The sequence below is a fragment of the Setaria viridis genome, chromosome 3 (assembly GCF_005286985.2).
Source record: "Setaria viridis chromosome 3, Setaria_viridis_v4.0, whole genome shotgun sequence".
Lineage (NCBI taxonomy): Eukaryota > Viridiplantae > Streptophyta > Magnoliopsida > Poales > Poaceae > Setaria > Setaria viridis.
Window position 1 is genome coordinate 13,574,347 of NC_048265.2, and position 19,340 is coordinate 13,593,686.

At 47.9% G+C, this 19,340-nt stretch overlaps 3 protein-coding genes across 3 annotated transcripts; all 3 read right to left on the reverse strand.

Moving 5' to 3' along the window:
- Positions 1-387: 387 nt before the first annotated feature.
- LOC117849062 (uncharacterized) lies at positions 388-2,589 on the reverse strand. The gene has a single exon (XM_034730664.1). The coding sequence runs from the start codon at positions 2,587-2,589 to the stop codon at positions 388-390; it is 2,202 nt and encodes a 733-aa protein (XP_034586555.1).
- Positions 2,590-3,260: 671 nt separating this feature from the next.
- LOC117849899 (thioredoxin H-type) lies at positions 3,261-5,227 on the reverse strand. Its single transcript, XM_034731633.2, has 3 exons — positions 4,992-5,227; positions 3,761-3,883; positions 3,261-3,663 (listed from the first exon to the last, which is right to left on the reverse strand). Exons 1-3 carry the CDS (start codon positions 5,127-5,129, stop codon positions 3,529-3,531), a joined length of 396 nt encoding a protein of 131 aa, XP_034587524.1. The 5' UTR covers positions 5,130-5,227; the 3' UTR covers positions 3,261-3,528.
- Positions 5,228-6,366: 1,139 nt separating this feature from the next.
- LOC117849063 (jacalin-related lectin 3) lies at positions 6,367-14,780 on the reverse strand. Its single transcript, XM_072292359.1, has 13 exons — positions 14,080-14,780; positions 12,717-12,952; positions 12,485-12,625; positions 11,962-12,393; positions 11,660-11,732; positions 11,083-11,087; positions 9,611-9,733; positions 8,837-9,055; positions 8,061-8,519; positions 7,714-7,956; positions 7,282-7,632; positions 6,938-7,153; positions 6,367-6,809 (listed from the first exon to the last, which is right to left on the reverse strand). The coding sequence occupies exons 1-13, from the start codon at positions 14,534-14,536 to the stop codon at positions 6,513-6,515; spliced, it is 3,252 nt and encodes a 1,083-aa protein (XP_072148460.1). The 5' UTR covers positions 14,537-14,780; the 3' UTR covers positions 6,367-6,512.
- Positions 14,781-19,340: the final 4,560 nt, after the last annotated feature.

Genomic DNA, 19,340 nt, shown 5'->3' on the forward strand with positions numbered 1-19,340 from the left:
TATGCACCTAGACATACACTGTATCTACGTGCATAGAAAAAAATATACTTAGAAAAAGTTAAAATGATCTACAATTTGGAAATGGATGGAATATATAGCAAGAAGGTATGCATATGCAATTTAACTTCAACCAAAGGTGAAGGTCAATGTTTAGTTGAGAGTTATTGTCTCGGAATCAAAGTTACCGAGTTCACGTTGAATGTTTCGAAACTCAAGTAGAAACCGTTTGATCTCGGGACTCAAAACTCCAAATTAACTTTTTATTAGAAAAATAACCATGTATTTTACTCAAACGCCAGTGGGGTGATGGTTGCATTGCTTGACAGCAATTGTTACAGTACCGTCAAGAAATATGCTTGTGTAGTCGATCAACAGCTAGGTACCGTATCAGTATCGCTGACCCGGGAAATCAAGCATGCCACTCAGCCCATCCTGCCGATGCATGACCGGCGGTCGCTCCAGGACGCCAGCGTGAGACAGCAGCGCCCAGAGCTGCGTCATGAACTCGCCGCCCGCGCCGAGCATCTCGGCGTGGATGTCCACGTTGTCCGACGGCGCGAGGAACAGCAAGAACTCCGTCCAGAACTCCGCCAGCACCTCCCACCGCCGCGCGTCGGAGGGCACGGCCCACTTGAGCTGCCCCCACAGCACCGCCGCCCGCTCGATCACGGTGGCGCTCCCTGCACTCTCGTACGTGCCGCCCTCCTGCACGCACGGCAGCTCTGCCGCCTCGATCTGCTCGAGCCTGTGCAGTATGTCGCTCGCCGTCGTGCAGCCGTCGAAGTGGTCCCCCGCCTGCTGCACCGCCGAGTCGAAGATCTGCTCGGCGTTGTTGCTCGGGTCCGGCAGCATCTCCGGCACGAAAGCCACCAGGTAGGCGCAGTAGTTGGACAGCATCGTCGCGGTGAGCCTGTGATGCTCGTCGCCGGCGGTGGCCCGGCCAGCCGGGCGGCCGCCGTCGTAATACCACTCGCAGGCCGTGGTCACGACGTGCCACGCCAGGATCTGGTCGGTGAGCCTGGGGAGCCTGCACGCCCACGCCAGGCGCGGCAGCAGATGATGCTTCCGCAGGGCCCTGACGCCGTTGCTGAGCTGGCAGTGGCTATGCTTCAGCGAGAGGAGCACGGCTCGCCTCACCTCGGGCGGCAGCGGCTTCCTCCGGCCCCGCTTCTGGCCCTGCCGCCGCGGCTCCACCAGGTAGAGCGTCAGCCACGAGAGCAGGTTCCATGGCCGGTGGCGGAACCGCTTCAGGAGCACGTACTGGCCGGCCTTCTCCTCCCAGTACCGGGTCGTCGGCGGCGTGATGCTCTCCTTCCACCAGAGGTGGCTCCGCCGCCGCTTCGACCACGGCCGGCCGTCGCGCACGCACCGGTACACCGTCTTGACGTACCTCCAGTTGGAGGAGAAGCCGGCCACCGCCTGGAACACCTCGAGCCCCGCGGTGATCACGACGACGAGCACCGTGACGGCGCGGTCGAGGTCGCGCACGCCGAGGTGGGGGCGGTGGTAGCCGGGGCCCAGCGTGCCGAAGAAGGCCGTCCACATGGTCAGCCCCGCCACGGCGACGGCGACGCAGATGTACGTCCTGGCCCCCAACAGCACGATGTTCCGGGTGTAGAAGAAGTCGTAGAGGAAGGCGAGCTCCGCCTCGACGACGCGGAACGCGGCGTCGGGGCCGGTGGCGCCGGCGTGGATGAGCCCGATCAGGACAAGGTCGCGCGCCTTGTCGGAGCCGGCCTCCGCGGGAACGTACCCGTAGAACCGCCGCTTCAGCAGCTTGAACAGGGCGAACGCGAGGCAGAAGTCCCTGGCCCTGTCCTTCTCGAAATCGCTGTACGGCTGCTCATCGATCCACCGGTACACCTGGTCGATCGTGACGACCGACATGTCGGTGCTCTGGGAGAGCATGTTATCCCGGGCGTGGCGGACGCCGTCGTGGACGACGGGCTCCATGACCTCCTCGCCGTGGAAGATGTACCTGTACCCTCGCATGGTGGCGGGGTCAGGCGGCTGATCGTCGCCGGAGGTGGAGTCCTCTTCGACGGCCATGTACTCGGCGACGACCTTGACGGACATGTCGGGGCGGCTGGTCTCGATCATCTCGGCGATCTTGGCGGCCGTCTTGAGCACGTTGAGCGCCCAGAACGCCCAGATGGCGGCCCGGTAGCTGGCGTTGCGGCCGGTGGCGTTGGCGATGAGCCAGAGCACGAGGCCCGTCTGGAGGACGTGCTGCAGCAGCAGCTTCTTGCGCTGGTCGACGTCGCGGCGGCTGTGCACGGGCGCCGAGTAGGCGCTCGCCTGGATGAGGAGCAGCGCGGCCGCCCAGAGCACGAACGCCTCGCCACGGAAGGGCCCGTCCTGGATGATCCCGACGGCGTAGGAGACCACGACGTAGGACATGGAGTAGGCCATCCACATGGCGCCGCGGAGCAGCTTGTCGCTGCTCCGGCGGTTCGCCGAGCCATAGAGCACCAGGACGGCGAGGATCAGCGCGCTCAGGAGCACCACCACCTCCAGCCGAAGCAGGCTTCCCTGCACCGTGCTCAGGCTCTCCCTGATGCCACGTATGGCTGCGCGGCTCACTTCCATGGCGAACTCTAGCCGACTGGCTGATCTTCTTGAAATGGCGGAAGCAGATCATGGAAACTGAAAGCCTTGATCCATGAAGGAAGAAGACGAAAGGGGATTGAAGCAAAAACAAGGAAGAAAGGAAAAGGAATGGAATTGGTGTCCACACCATTTGCAAGATGCTAACATGGCTTCTTTTGTGGGTTGTGGCCTTAAGAGGGCTTGTGGCGGTGGCACTCGATGCAAGATAAGAATCTCCCCCAAAGTTTCAAGAAACATTTGGCAGAAACCTTTCTTCCCTCAGAAACCTGTCAGATACCAAAAACAGATCGAATACATTCTTTTTCGAAATGGATTCTTTTTCAAGGTTGTCAGCAGCTGGTAAATTTGCCTATGCACTTTGCTGTTAGAGCGGTGGGGAGAAGCTCCAAAGCTTGGACCGATGAAGCGGTGCCAGGTGAAGAAAAGGATAAATCCCAATCACCAACGTTTGGAGATGAACGTGCAAAAAAGCAGATACCCATTCTCAAAACCAGCACCATGATTTTGTAAAGCTAAAAACTTGAGTGCTCAGGGAGAGCAAGCATACTGTACTGGCATGAGAAGACATGACTGCAATTACCATCGCATTTTCAGAAATCTGAAAGCCCATAATAACCAGCGCGTTGTGGCTAAACAAAAACTTCAGTGGCTGATAGGCAAATACCTCAAAAACTAGATGACTACAATAGTCAAACAATTTCCAAGATTCTGACGCTGATTTACCATTCTAGCATCTCAGCTGAAAGACGAGACAGCTGAAAGACGAGACATGATAGGCAAAGCACAAGCTTGGATCAAGCTGCATAAAGAGTAGGATAGGAGTCAATACTACATACGAGTACATCATAGAGGCACTAGTTCTCTCTGAGTTGAAGCGTCTTCTTATTTAGGCAAATACTTCATTATAACATCACTGGTCTACTGGGCCATATGGAGCTCAAGCTTCACGGCCAGCTCATCCTTTGCTGCACCGACAACCCTGTCCTTGACTTCGCCCTCCTTCATGAACAGGAAGGTTGGCATGGCCTCAACACTGAATTGCTCAGCAATGGCCTGCTTCGAAAATTGACCTTGTTAGGAAAGCAGACAACTGAAGAAACAAGTAAATTGTATTATGTTAATCTGCAACGAATGATAGCAGTTCTACGACCTTCATTTCATCAACATCGACCTTCAGGAAAACAACATTTGAGTTCTTCTTGGCCATGTCAGCGAAAATTGGAGCGATGGTGCGGCATGGCGGGCACCATGATGCGGTAAAGTCGATCACTACCTATTGTTAAGAAAAGTATATTAGCATGCATTTAACTAAAGCGTGTTAATATGGTTTGAGAAGTGATAACACCATTGCTATTCAACATTAAGAAAGGCCTACCTGATTTTGCATTACAAACTGAGATTATTTGTTACGTAATGAGGCAAAATGAGCAATCTGGCCAAATTCTTGATTAAACAGTATACAAGTCTCCTCCGATATCATGGTTTAGCGTTCTTAAGACTTTAACATGCTCGGTTTTTACTATACAACTTGAACACGTTATGATATGAGTATAAACAATTCAATTGCGGTAGAATTTAAGCATTAGAAAATCAAGGGATGATTTCACACAAGCGCATGCTTTCATCTCAAAGGGAGTAACAAATGTATCTCTTGTAGATTATAAAACAGTAAAGTACCAATCTGAACTTCTAGAGCAACACGACACATAAAAAATGTTGAAGCAGTTGTAAAAGAAGCTATGGCATATTGCCATCTGCACATCAACCATATTATAAAACACTAATAGGATATAAGTTACAAAACATGAATTTGAAGCTGAAACTGGGATCAGCCATCAATGCAGCAGCCAAAATGCTTTTTTCATTTAAAGAAAAGCAATGAAGGACGCAGCACAATAACCTCAAACAAGAGGGCAACACCCACAAAAGATATTCTGTTGCAGTATCTGCTACTATTTGACTATTTCCATATCTGCTGCTGCCCTACCATCTGTTGTCATCACATTTTCCACCTACCGGAACCATCGAGGTTCGGATTAAGAATATTCTAAAATAGAACACGCTATTCCAGGGATAAACTCATCTTTATGGTATAAATAATCCCTAACTCCACAACAAAATAGGGAAATAAAAAACCCCAAAAGTGCTTCTCAAATCATCCAAACAACTAGATTACGGAGAGACTTTAGCCCAAAAGTACAGGTGGAAACAGCCCCAGCTAAACCCTAGGGTTCGAAATTTTACAGATCGGCATAAACCAAGACAATCCAGTCGGAATACACAATCTACCCAGCACGGATTCTAACATGAACAGAGGTACGGACTGATCCAGCATAATTTCTCGCGGCAACAGAAAAAAGAAAGAAAGAAGAAACAGGTACCAGCTTGTTTTTGCTGATGGCCTCCTCGATCTGGATGCTCCACTCGTCCAGGCTGTGGATCGCAATCACAGAGCCCTCCGCCGGTCCCACCGGTGCCGGCGCCGGCGCCGGCGCCGCCTCAGCACCCGAAGACGCCATCTCTGTCTCGCGCGTACCGCTTGTGTTTCTAACGCGAGGGGTGGACACACTGGACGGACGCGGTTGTTCTGTCTCCCTCTCGGCTTCTCCTCCTCGGCTCGCGTTCCGATAGATATTTGCCCATTAGGGGAATCGAATTTATCCTTTGGGGGCCACATGACGAATATGCCCTTGCGCGCAGAGGGAATTACGATCAGAGGCTCCGTCCAGGGTAGTAGGTTCCGAAGACTCCCGGGGCGTCTAACGCTGTCCGATCAGGAACGAACGGTTGGGTGGGCGTGCTCAGGCCAAGCGGCATCATTTTGGATTTTTCAGTGGCACAAGCGTCAGACGAGATGACTCGGTCGGTGCTCGTCGGCTTTGATCAGGCAGCCAGGCTGCTGTTTATAGCCTACGATCATTGGCGTGTTTCATAGCTGCCTTTTGGATCGTTTGCACACTCGTTGCCGAAAAATAAATCATAAATTAAAAAAATATCTCCGATCTTAATGGAGTAATGCATATATTTTAAACGTGATATATTCAAGAATAAAAATAAAATGAGCTCGTCGTTAACATTTCTCAGTTCTCGTGGCTGCTAATTTCGTCGGTCCTCACTTTTGCACAGTCGTAGTTGCGAAGACTAAATGGTAAGCAAATATGTAATGGAAAAGTTTATATGACATTGGGTATTTGGATGTTGATTGAACCCTTGTTCTGCGACTGTAGATCACCCTAAAAGGAATCATGCCATACTGAACTTTCCAAATCCATAGCCGGAAGCAAAAGCATCGGACGAGGAAAATTTAAATGAGTAGAGAATATGTTCTTTTCGAAAGAGTAGACAATATCTTCATAAGGATGGATGTGGCATGGCGGATTTTTTGAATGAGGTGTTGTTTTAATCCACGTGGTTTATGAATTGGATACTAATGCAAATAGTTCATGATATGAAATTCTCACATTCAGCTAGATTAATTTTTACGATAAATGGGACTCTCTTATCTGAGATTCCGTATTGGCACTTTGGTTTACTAAACGCTTTAACATTTTTTGGGGGAAAATTCACATGTTTGGTCTGCGTTTACAAGTGAACCGTTTATATCGTTATAAAAATCATATCCTGCTTATGAATTTCTGTAGCATAACTCGACAGGCAGATGGAGTGCCCTGCCTCTGCAGTCACAAGCAGCAGCGCACTTTCAAACAAGTGAAGTACTGACAAAAGGCGTACTGAAATTCAACAGAGACAAGGTAATAATCAGACAATTACATCTCTTCAGTCTTCAATTTCATAGCCTTTCCTGAATACAGGGGAATGAACTCAAATGCAGCCTCCAAACTAAGGCCAAAAATTATCTCTTATAAATCGAAACTACATGTGTATTTGACCCTGCCCGGCGATCAGAAGAGGTACTTGGACAGCACGTACTTGGGGGCAGGCCTCCTGTCCCCGAGCCAGTGCTGCATGTGCACGCCGATGGCGTCCAGGTGCTGCCCGCTCCGGCCGTGGAATCCCACCACCTTCCCCTCCGTCATCGCCGACGAGAAGTAGGCGCCGAACTCATCGCCGAATGGCCCGTACTTGCCCCGGTTGGTGACGAACGTCAGCGACCTCAGGACCCGGGGCCCGTCCTCCCTGCTCGTGTTGTGGTAGCCGTACACGCACGTCAGCACCTCGTGAGGGTAGTCCAGCTTCACCTGCAAAACGCATTCAGAGAAAACGATGTCATGCTACTGAGAAATGTGGCAGCAAGCACTGATCATGTCATGCCTTCGCAAGACCGATGGATGGACAGAGCGTGCTAGGAACTTGATATGGCACTCACCCTGTGGGTTATGTGGCCGCTGTTCCCATGCCTTGCAGACCAGACGGAGTAGCCACTCCGGTCATACTCGACCTGAATCGACCCGATGAAAGCGCCTCTCATGATGTAGATTTGTTTCACCCCGGTGTAGACGCCGTCATCCCATGGCCGGCCTCCCTCCCCGCCCCATGGCCCTGGTCCCATTGGAACCGGTTCTTTCACCATGCCATAAGCAACCTGCAGAGTGGTTCAAATGCCTCGGTCATTGTCTGTTTCAGCTATCTCATCTGCAGAAATGCTGCTGATGGTTCAGTACTTTTTCAAGAACGTGATTCGGATTTCATGCTTGCAAGAATTTTAGTTACCTCGTCGTTTGTATATGTATTACTCTGCGCTTGAGCAAGCATGTTGTAATGCAGTGATGGACTAGTAGGGGTCGTCGGTCTGCTAACAAATCGCTGTGGTGCTACCTTGCCTTCCTGGACATGAACTCCAATGCCATCGATGTACCACCCCTCCCTGCCATGAAATCCTACTATCCTTCCATTGGTAAAACTTGTGGAGAAGTATGTCCCACTCTCATCCCCATACGGTCCGTATGTTCGCTTGTTTGTGTGGAATGTGAGCGATCTGACCACAGTTGGGCCCATGATTATTGCTGAATCCAAGAACCCGGTTATATGAGTTAACACCTCTGATGGGAAATCGAATACTATCTGCAAGACAAAAGTTTCAGATCACCCAAACTTAATAAACGTTACTGTTCAGCGAAGAACCGGTACTGCAGTCACATTTACCTTGTCAGGTGGAACACCTCCACTGAATCCATGCTTGTTACCCCATACTGCCTGCCCATTTCGATCATACAGCACCTTCATAGAAGAAATTCCCACTGCACGTGTCAAATTAATCTGCCACACACCGGTGTATACACCATCGTCAAAGATGGTGCCACCACTTCCACCCCAGGGACCATAAGTGTGAGTGCTGTTCATGGCTGCAGCTCCTTTATCTCCATAGTAACTAGGGAAAGAAACCATCTGCAAGGTGAATTTCACTATTTCAGAATTTAATGGTTGTACAATTATCAGGCACATAGCGAATGGGCATCATAATGCAAATATGGTAGGCTAGTTTGCCAAACCTTGTTCCAGACAGCTCCATCACTGTAGTCCGGTGATGGGTTTACATACTGCTGCTTAGGTTCATTGCTAGCATAAACAGCATAGCTGTCGCCTCTATCTCGCACAGCAAGGACCATGTCAGCTCCAGTATCATCCCCAGTGAAGCTGTATCCATTTCTAATGTGTTCACTTGGGAGGCTTCTGGGTGTGGCGGGAGAATTCAATGGATTTGGAAAATGCACTTGCTTCAGATAGAAGCCTATTGAGTTGAGATATGACCCAGACCTTCCATGAAATCCAATGATCTTCCCACTGCTCACTGGAAGTGAGAAAGGCGTCCCATCTTCGGTGCCAAAAGGTCCATACTTTGAACTGTTGCTCTGAAATGTCAGTGATCTTATGATCACTGGAGTCCCACAGACTGATCCATAGTGTCCACTTACAGACACAAGGGCTTCATCTGGAAAATCTAGCTTCACCTGCAGATTATATAAAACATAAAGAATTTTGTTAAACATAAGACCTAAGGACTTCAGCATCAATGAAGAAGAACTTGTCTGAACTAGAATAATGATCAAATTAGGCTTGCAGAGCATAATTTTGGTGGACCTTCAGTAAACCAGTTAACAAAACAGCAAACAAATTTCAAGTAAAGTTCATCGATATTCAAAACTTTATACGGATGTTTATACCTTTAAGAATTAATACCACCAATCAAAGAGATCTCTAGTAGGGTCCTTTTGCAATCAAACTAGAAAAACTACAAATGCTTCAGTGAGGGTTCAGTAAACCACACCTTATCTGCTTGGGAGCTTCCATCAGTACCCCCGTGAGTCTCTGACCAAACTGATCTTCCTTTCAGATCATACTCAATCCTTATAGAGTCAATAGCTGCACCATGGGTGATCACAATCTGGCGTATTGTCGAGTACACACCATCATCCCAAGGATATCCTCCTGTCCCTCCCCAAGGCCCAACCACTATGGGGCTCTTCCCGTTAATGGCTTTGATACTCTAGTAGACATAAATCAGGAAACTTTTGTTAGAACATGATAACTGAAGTTGAATGGTACAAGCTCTACGATATATCATGAAACCATTATGTTTTCAACTTTTCAATTCGTTACCAGTGAAGCAAAAATATAGTTATGACGAACCTTTCCAGGGAAGGAAAAAGTAGCAACGAATGCAAGTCATTTTCCAGATTCTAAGATTTCTAAGAAACTCAATTGGTCCAAAAGTGTCCAATTCCAAAATTGGCAAATGAAAACACCAAATGTTTTGTCATGTGCTGTGATCCCTATTCTGCCCAATTGTAGGATGGCATTTCTGAAGGTTCTATGCATGCTTAGAAGTTGATTAACTCATTGTTGACACGCACACATATGCTCATGGAAGCAAACACAGAAATATGCTCACACAAGCTCATGAATAAACAAAAGAATGTACCATTTTTTGTTGCACAAATAGGCTCAAACACTTGAGAGTAAGAGAACTGAGCTTATGCCTTCTACTACTGCCCACCTGCTACTGCGTTGTGGGCTTATTAAGACAAGAAGAAGCACACACCTGCCAATTTATAGGATGACTAGAGCAAAGGATGCCAAGGCCGAACCACACTGGCCACAAACAGGTGCCAGCGTTAACGGTAGAGGAGACCTGAAAGCAACCAAGGGAACTCGATTCTCTGACCTACTGGAGCCAATTCACGCACAAAGGAAGCATGGCCGTGATGCGATTATCAGTCTTTTTTCCAGCCTCTCGTATCCGCCTTTTACTGATCTCCGATACCAGGCCACACCGACCTTGCATGATTCCCTGCAAAACTAGCGATGGGAAATTAAAGAAGCCACATATTTTATGACATCAATCCTGTAATAGAATGCGTTATTCTGCGTGCTGCGTCTGTGGGGGTGTGGTGGAACTCAACTAGCAGAAATGTAACTTGTTGGGTTCTTGATTCCAACTTCGAGAAGGGGGTCGTTTCCTTGCACTTTTTCACTGGGCTCTTGACTTCGTTTCAAGCAGTGGACGCACTGACTAAATGGAAATCAATTTCCTGAACCCCAGTTCTGCATCATGAAATTTCATCAATCTGAACAGAAAGTAGAAAAAAAAAAGAAAAGAAAAGGAAACGATAGAAAAGGTTACTCAATCCATCCGGCAATGTGCTTCTCGTTTGCTTCACCTCTCGAAGCGCCGCGGAGTTCCATGCCGTATCGGCCACGAGCGCCGCCCACGCGAAAACGAATTTGGCGGGGAGCACGTTTTCCGCCATACCTGACCTTTATGAACTGGAGTGCACCGCACCCGACTCGTGTGCGCGTTGGCGGTGGGGGAATCGCGGGGAAGACTGGAAGAGGCAGCGAACCACCACCACCAGCGCGCGCGCGCGCGCGCCGCTCCCCCGAAGCGAAGCGTCGGACGCGACGCCTGACGTGACCGAATCGGGGAGGGTCGCGTCACTCGTTTCACGCTCACCGCCGCACCACGCCACCACCGTCGGCCTCTCAGGTTCGCGGCTGGGCGGGCGGGTTCGCAGCGTTTGGCGCCACCAGCGGCGGCGTATCGAGATCGGAATAAATATATCTCTCCACGGGAGAATGCGATGCCTGCCGGCCGCCGCCGCGTCGGCGGCGTCGGTGCGGGCGCGGGAGCGGGCGTGTGGCGTGGAGCAAAACGACGCGGGGGGCTTGGCATCATGGCATGGTTCCTCACTTCCCCTTGCTTCCGCTGATTCCCTTCCCGGCTGCCGGCTTCCCCAACTAGGCAACGAAACTGGAGAAGTGAGGAGACCCATGGCGTCAAAACCATGGTCTGTTTGGGGTTTGAGCTTTGAATTTTACACGATTTTCACGTGAATTTCAGCGTTGCAAATGGATTACAGCATGTAGCTGGGAGATGGATCCCTCGGGGCTTGGGAGGTGTCAAGTGATGCTCAGCGACCGCCAACCGCGGTTGGAGTTGCACAGGTTAGAGAATCCTTTCTCAAGAGTATCTGATTTTAATAAGTTTCCAAGATTCCCACAAGTGATACAGACTTGGCCTATATGCGGACACCAAAGAAAACAGATCATCAACAGGAGCAGCTCGATGTATGGCATAAGCTCCTAGTATTACACAACAATTCCATTTGCTGACGTTTTTCCTCATGATGCATCCTTGTACAACATAACCACAAAGCATCGGGCAAGTACTATTTCTTTATTTATCTGGTCACCAAACTGCGGTATAAATAATCCACGCAGGGGCTCTCTAAATTCATAGGCTAATACAAGTCTGACATGTACAAATCGTGGAATTTCACACCAGAGTATGGTTCACCAATACAGAGCAAATCTGGGCATCTCAGTGCAACCCAGCGGGTGTAGTGTAGAGAAAGAGCATACGGGAATATGGAAGGGCACCTGAAGAAGCCAGCATAGCCTAGACCTACTGCTCGCACAAGAGCTTGCTTGAATCTGTAAATTGTTGGAGTCAGCATATGTGAATGATTAGGATCCATTAAGATACGAATGTCAAAGATATCAATGCTACCTAAATAAAAGCAAGTTTACTTAATCTTTACCTTCCATCCATAATGACTCTATGTTCATTGATCCATCAGTTCCAACAAACCATTCCAAGAGGGAACTTTAGAGAAAGACTGCTTCTTCTTGATTCCTTCAATACCAGAAAAGTTACCATTGGCCTGACATAGTAACAGGTCATTTTCAGTTACAATGTCAATTTCTACAATGTTTTAAATGATTATGCATGGTAAAACAACAAGTATCATAACTGAAAATGAAAGGTGATAAAATAAAGATCCGAACTAACTTAGAAAGATTAGAACAAACGATAACTCAGAGTCGGGTCAGGCCCCAATCACAAGCATGGTAAAAGTTCAAAAAAACTCCGCAAATATCTAGCATACTTACCCTGAGGCACTGGGCACGAACTGTATCGCAAATAGGATAATCATGAGGGCAGCAGTAACGGTTGTCCTTGCAGCAAATTGCATTGTCCAGTCCGCAGCAGCTCCAAGAAAGGCACAAGCCCAAGATGCGCCACGAGCAACAACAGGTGGATCCTTCAGGACAGTAGGTAAGCAGATTGCATTTGGTTGGGCCAGGGCCTGGTGAAGGAGGAGGATTCGGGCTTGTTTTGGTTGGAAATGATGGCATCATGTTTATACCGCAGATACCACTGGAAGCACCAGTGTTTCGATGCATATGCATGTAGCCCTTCATTCCCCACCTTTCACCCCAAGAATTTTTCACAATCCAGTAATCCTTGCCACCTTCGGAACCATAACCCACGATTAACACAGCATGATCAAGAGATGTCGGACATGGACCATCAAAGATACCCTGCATAAGAATATTAGAAGGAAAATACAATAAATGGTTACTGTTATGCAACACATGTTAGTGAGAGGGGAACCAAATGCTGCCTCTGTACCTGAGAGTATAGCTGAAATGCTCGTGCACTGCCACATATTCCTACACTAACTGGTTGCTGGGCAACAGCCTGGAGCAACAAGTCTTCTTTGTTTGAAGGGACATCAGAGTAACCATCAATTGTCACAACCCGCCTTTTCAGCTGTGATATAAGTAAATGCAACACATGAACATGGCATGGTAAAAGGCATCCAAACAATTTGTGAGGGTAATTTTTTACAACCCCACGTTACCTTGTTCTTGTTACATGTTCCATCTGCTTGACGATAGGGATAATCATCCTCCGTATCAATTCCACCATTTTTAATCACAAACTTAAAAGCATAATCCATGAGGCCACCACCACAGCCGTTATTATATGACCTGTCACAGTCAATTAGTTCCTGTTCAGAAAGGCTGACCAGTGAGCCCGTCTTGATTTTGTTTATTCCTTCTATAGCACCTGTAGCTGAAAAGCTCCAACAAGCTCCTGAAAAACAAAAGAGACAATTACTTGCAGAACCAGTGCAATTAGTGATTGGAAATTGGTAGTAAACTGGCATCTTCAACAGAAGGAAACAAAACCTTTTCTCTTTGAGGCAGTCAGGAAGGGAAACCCTACTTTCCGATCATAAAATAAAACCAGTAAATGCTGAAACAAAAACTAGATACAAGGTAGATTATGCAGAAACAGACCAATTTGTGCCAAGCATCACTCCTACTTGTCTGATCCTACTTCTCCCTACATTGTAGAATAAGATCTGAGAAGGTTCTTACAGGGCTCCCATCAGTCGTCTATATTTGCGCTTCCCAATTTTTACCCCAGGCACTCTAACATATCCTAACTTAGAACACTGAATTACTGGAAACATGAGCATTGGTACTTTAGAGAATCTTATGAATACCATAAAGACCAAATGCGCTCTGAAAACAAAACACACACATCTATTTCAACAACAAGAAAATCCATCGATATAAGCAGTTCTTTAGTGCAAACACCATAAATAGCCACAAGACCTATTGAAGTTCAGTTTAACATCTCATTGGGCCACGATGAAGAATCTCGTATGATTTTTTTTAGCGCGATCTCATACGAAACTAGAGGTGTGACTCTTGATCTCGGATTCACAGAGGGTTAGTTTCAGTTCTGCAGTTCCATCCCAAGCATAGCAAAGCTTGCCGGCTAACTTTGAAACTTGTAGTTGGTACATCGCAACAATCCTATACGCTTAAGGCTAGCTGGTGTTACCTCACTAAGCACAGAAAAGTTTCTGTGCTTCTACAGGATGTGAAAGACCAAAGTTGTGACCTAATTCACCATAGGCAAGCGAACTTTCCGTACTTCTAACTGATCAATTATGCGTAGTGTTTCACTGCACCTAATGACAGAATCGGCTTGCATCAGCATCGACTCCCTTTTACTGTTCAGCTCAGATTCTAGGAATCGAATCTGACTAGCATTAGGAATGGCCATATAGATATTTAACTCACTGTGTTAGTGTTAGTACTTCGTTCAACAGTATCCGCAATCGAGCAATAAATCTGACGTGAATAACAGATGGGTTTTGGGAACAGCAATCCAAGCGTAGAGAGGCAGATCGAGGCAGGTTCGCTCACCGCAGCTGCCCTGGTTCTTGACCTTGGTGACGGCCCCTTTCTTCCTCCAGTCGACCGCGTCGGGCACCGCGGCGACGCCGCCGTCGAGTCCCCCGAACACGGGCGCGCCGGCGCTCCGGAGCGTCGCCCCGACCCGCCCGACCGCGAGGCGGCCGAGGCGCGCGGCGCGGAACTCCTCGTGCGTGAGGTCCGCGAAGGCGTTGAGCGCGAGCGTGTAGGACGGGGGCGACCCGCCGACGGCGTTGGCGCGGGCGTTGTGCGCCGCGACGAAGGCCGCGTTGTCCGCGAACACGGCGAGCCGCGCGGCGCGCTCTTCGGGCGTGGCGTAGGCCTTGCCGTGCTCCGCGCACCACGCGTCGAACAGTGCCTCGTGTACCGACAGGCCCCCGCCAGCGGCGGCTGCTGCCGCGAGCAGCAGCAGCAGCAGGGGGAGGAGGAGGCAGGAGGTGGAGGGCATTTTCGCGATACCCCCTTTCACCTCTGGTTGGGTCCGGGTCAGAGCAGAGTCGAGAGGCGGAGTTTAAGTAGGGTTTGGGGGTTTGGCGAGGATATGGATTGGAACCGGAGAAGGGTGGAGAAGAGAAGGCGGCGGCGAGATCGTCTTGACGAAGACGAAGAAGACTAGCGACAAGGACGGCGAGACTGCGCGAGCGAGCAGTGTGATACACGTGGGGGGAGGAACACGGGGGCGGGTAGATTGGGGAACCGCCTCTGTTCGTCTGGGGCCTGCATCAGGCCACGCAGTTCGGTTTCATCGATGGAAAATCGAAATTGGACGGACTCTGCGGGCTCGTTCCGAAGAACAAAAACTCCGGTTTCGTGCGAGCCATGCTGTGCCTCAGTGCCTGCGTGACCGTTGAATTTCCTGCCAGAAAAGATCGTGACGGGTTTCTTCCGATCCCAGGTGTCGGTTCCTCCTGTTCCTTCTCTTCCTCTTGCAAAGTGGATGCGGCTCATTGCTCGATAGGTTTAAGTTTACCAAGGAAGGAAAATCGCGGCTAGGCCAGGTGTTTCGGGGTGTTGCTAACAAGGCATGGTCGAGAAAGACCGCGCTGATCGGGCGCTGATCACGCAAGGTGTGGCTTGCGGTGCTCTGGGTGTGAGTTGATCGACGCGCGATGGAACTAAGGGAACACAAGCAATTACGGAGTGCTGACAGGGGCCTTGTGCGTAGGGAGGTAGAGACATCAGACATGTGCGTGCTTGCAGTTGCAGGGAAGGACTCTATACTAGCGGCAGAGTGGACCACAAGACAGGCCTCGCTGGAAATGGATTGCGCGTCGGCCAGTATCTCGGAAGCATTCCGGTAGCTCTCCAGCCTTCATGGCGTCGGTACAAAGATCTGCGTCTAGTTTTATCACCAAGGAAGCATTGCTTGTAAACAATGGAATATCAAAATTGAAATGACTTACATTAGAAGAAATGGCAAGCCAGCGTGCATGATCAAGAGACATGGTTTTATGTTGGTCTCATCAGGTGGAAGCTTGCAAACAAGTCATGGAATATTCAAGTCTGAATCAAGAATAAGTAGTTGGAGATATGGATTTCAAATGTGTATTGATTATTGATGTCAAAGCAGGACTAAACTCAAAGTGTCAAGGTTTGATGAAGTCAATGCAAGCAAGTGATTAAACAATGAGGGACTAAACGAAGATTGGGCAAGCGACGGTTTGAGCCATGGATTCTTTACTAGGGTGAAGGGGTTATTACTGGGGGGATTTCAAAGGATCAAATTAAGTCTTAGTGAGTGAAGTGACGCAACACATCAAATATGTGTTGAAGGATATAATGGAGTGGCTTAAGGATTGGAGAATATGGTAGTCTTGATTACATTATGTGAAAGACCCTAAGTCACTAGCTTAAGGTGGATATGCTTAAGAGAAAAGAAATGGTTGGAATCCTTGTGAAGTGACATTGAAGAAGAATTCCAATTGTAGAAGTGATGACAAGCTCGAGTAGTTGATATTGTGGTTAATATTTGATATTTAGTATACATATGATGTAGGATGTAACTATGATAACTTTGTCTATGTCTCGGTGCTCAAGTGATATAATCAAGTGCTTACACGAGAGAGACACGTAAACACATCACGAGCATGGAGTTCTTGAGATACTAAGTTTCTTCCAGGCCTGGAGCCTCTATCTAGGACAAGAGGTTGGATTCCTCTAGGTAGGGTTCTCTATCCTGGATCTCCCTTCTAGGCATAGAACTTTTGTCTAGGCCTGGAGGTCGGATTCCTCTAGGCTAGGTTCTCTATCCCTGTTGTTCTCTTGGCCAGAACCTTCAGGGTTTTGTGCATCTTTGGGTCCATTTTGAACACTGTACTGTTGGAGGTCCGGAACCTCTAGGATTTCATGCTTCTTTAAGTTGGGTCATTTTTTAATATTGTACTGTTGGATGCTGGAACCTTCATGGTCCGCTGTGAATCATGATAGTACATAACAATTGGATTTTAGCTCGTGTATTGATACCCCCTCACCCTCTCACCCCTTCATTCATTTGTAGCTATAATAAAAACGAAGAACACTCTTACACAGCCAAAATTGCTGCCCTCTCTACATTTGCTTGAGATTTGAGAAGAAAAGTGATGTGGGTTGAGATATTGGATTGAGTGAAGGTGAGCAAAACTCATCCTTGAGCACTTGAGTTCATAGCAAGAGATAATTGAAGCATTTGTTACCCTTGGGATTCAATGCCCTAGACAGCTAGGCTACTGATGGCAACGGGTAGGGTAGGGTATGGGTAAAGCATTTACCCACCCGTTAGCATACCCACCTATCTCTATTATACCCGTACCCACCAAACGTAACGGGTAAAAATTCTTACTCGTGCCCGTGCCCACCGGGTATTGAACACAAACATGTCAATGAGTTCATATCCAAGAGTACAACAATAATTTGATAGCTAAATAAGTCTCAAACTTCACAATCGCACACATAATGACATAAATAAGCCTGAAATTCTCAACTCTCAAACTATCACACATAAGATCAACACAAGCCTTTTCTAGCTTGCCGAGATTCACAACTATTTACGTGACTATGCAAGTGCTTGGTGGAGGTAGGACAGCAGGAGACGGGCGGGGGACTAGAGGACTGGTGGCGGCTGAGGAAGTGAGGAACAAGGTCATGAGGATAAGGTTAGGACTTAGGTAACTGGTGGTGTGCTCAGGTTTATATGGGCTTCAACCAAATGTTTGTATGGGCTTCTTTAATCCGGGTACCTGTTGGGTACCCCTAGGTAAAATTCCATACCCGTACCCTTACCCCTGAGTAGAATTTCATACCCGTACCCTTACCCATCGGGGTAGGGTACCTGCGGGTACCATACCCATGGGTAAAACTGCCGTCCCTAAGCTAGGCGTCGCTCGATGAGCACCCGTGAAAGCATCTAGGCTCCTAATTTAGGTTTTGGTAATTAATGACAACGTTTGTGGACTAACAATTTCATTGGAGATATGCGTATAGGTTAGTCCCGGAGATGAATTGATCTTCAATGGATAGTGTGGTTATAGCTTGGATGAATTCGCATTGGAAAGCTCAAGGTAAAGGTATATGGTAGGGCTTTTCTATTTTACCGGTCAAGAGGTGCTTAGTGGATGATAATTGACCGGGTTAATAGGCTAGATAGCCATACTATCAATAGGGGTCAATTTCATTTGCTTGACAGTTCTATAGCGCCACTTTGCTAAAATAATTGCATTGTATGCATATGGGTTAGTCTCGTTTGGAAAGGTTAGAACGACGGTAAAATATATTTTGGAAAATGGCTAATGCGTTGTGTATGGCGGATGTTGATGGCAGTTAACACGCTAAGTTATGAACCGCAAGCACACGGATCATCGTAGCTTTTCCCTTAGAGTATTCCATCCAAGGTTATCAATCCGTGGATCGGCAACAAACTAACTAGGGTTTTCCATCTAATCTAACGGATCTATCCTAACATAAAGCATAGATTGCATATTAAGGGTTATCTTGATGTAAAGAGGGATCATAAGCACAAAAGTTGATCTCATCCACACACACACACACACACACACACACACATAAGATGACACCACCAAAGATAACAAGAGCCTATCGTCTTCTAGTTGTAGTTCTAGCTAATAAGCAAGCACAACATGCATCTCATCGAAAGTAATCTTTAAACTACTACCTTCGGTCAACCTCCCGGAAACCCCCACCTTACACGGAAGAAGACCCCATCACGTTCCCTCCTATTAGCGCAGGCAGTTTACGGGCACGGACATAGATGGGCCTCGACGTCGTTGAGGTTTTATTATAATTAATTTATATTTATACTAATAAAGCACAAGTAGCATTACAGAAACACCTTTAACCAAGGTGGCGGCACACACCAAGTCCACGATGGACACGTACAAGAGCAACTTACTCCAACATGCGTCGCCACACACAGAGAAGCGAAGGAGACGTGTTTGTAGTCCTGATGTCAAGGACGTTGACACCGATGAGCTCTCCGACGGCACGATGATCCCGGAGCAGGCCTCTTTGCTTAGCGCAGAGATTGGGGTAAGGACAAGATGCTTCAATGAAGAACATCTCCGACGAGGTGTGTTGTTGAAGAAGAGTAGCGTCAGAGAGTATGAGGTAGATTCGATGGATCCCCGCAGTGGCTAGTATTGAACCGAACCGACGACAACAGACCACCAGAGTCATGAAGTAGAACTTGGTCTACTGATGGAAGAACCGCTACTTGGAAGTAGACAGCGGAGGTGGGGTGTCTTTTTTTCCGAATCGAGGTGGCGCGTCTTGATGAACTCCATTTGATGGGAGTTAGAAAGTATTTCGATGTTTGGTTGAACCTCTTGTGATGGTAATGATATCCGGGACTACCTCTTGTGATGGTAATGATATGGGTTTGTCCCGCGTTGCATACCTTTTTTCTGGGGGGGTGGGGTAAGGAGAGCCATATAAGATTCCTCATTGCATGATTAGGGAGTTCCCACAATTTACCTTGAATATGTGCATTTGGCATTTAAAGCCAAATTTTGAAATTTGTTCAATGCACAAATTTAGGGGGAGCTCAATATATCATTGGATTCAAAATCTTTTTTTATCAATCTTTTGTAAGCTTTGTGTTTTCATTGATCACAAAAAAGGAAAATTGATAAAGCAATTGAAGGACTAATGAACTTGTTGAGTTTTGGCAAGGCATTTATTGTAAATAACAAAGAAAAAATCATATCAAATGAAGTATGCAAAAGTAAAGAAATGAGAAGCAAATATTGAATTAGAGAAAA

Excerpts from the sequence above, each read along its gene's own strand:
- LOC117849062 (XM_034730664.1), bottom strand. The coding sequence starts at position 2,589 with ATGGAAGTGAGCCGCGCAGCCATACGTGGCATCAGGGAGAGCCTGAGC.
- LOC117849899 (XM_034731633.2), bottom strand. The coding sequence starts at position 5,129 with ATGGCGTCTTCGGGTGCTGAGGCGGCGCCGGCGCCGGCGCCGGCACCG. Across the intron at positions 3,884-4,991 it reads CCATCAGCAAAAACAAGCTG|GTAGTGATCGACTTTACCGC; the intron begins GTACCTGTTTCT and ends TCTTAACAATAG. Across the intron at positions 3,664-3,760 it reads TCGATGTTGATGAAATGAAG|GCCATTGCTGAGCAATTCAG; the intron begins GTCGTAGAACTG and ends TTTTCGAAGCAG.
- LOC117849063 (XM_072292359.1), bottom strand. The coding sequence starts at position 14,536 with ATGCCCTCCACCTCCTGCCTCCTCCTCCCCCTGCTGCTGCTGCTGCTC. Across the intron at positions 12,626-12,716 it reads GAACATGTAACAAGAACAAG|CTGAAAAGGCGGGTTGTGAC; the intron begins GTAACGTGGGGT and ends CTTATATCACAG. Across the intron at positions 6,810-6,937 it reads GCGGCCACATAACCCACAGG|GTGAAGCTGGACTACCCTCA; the intron begins GTGAGTGCCATA and ends TGCGTTTTGCAG.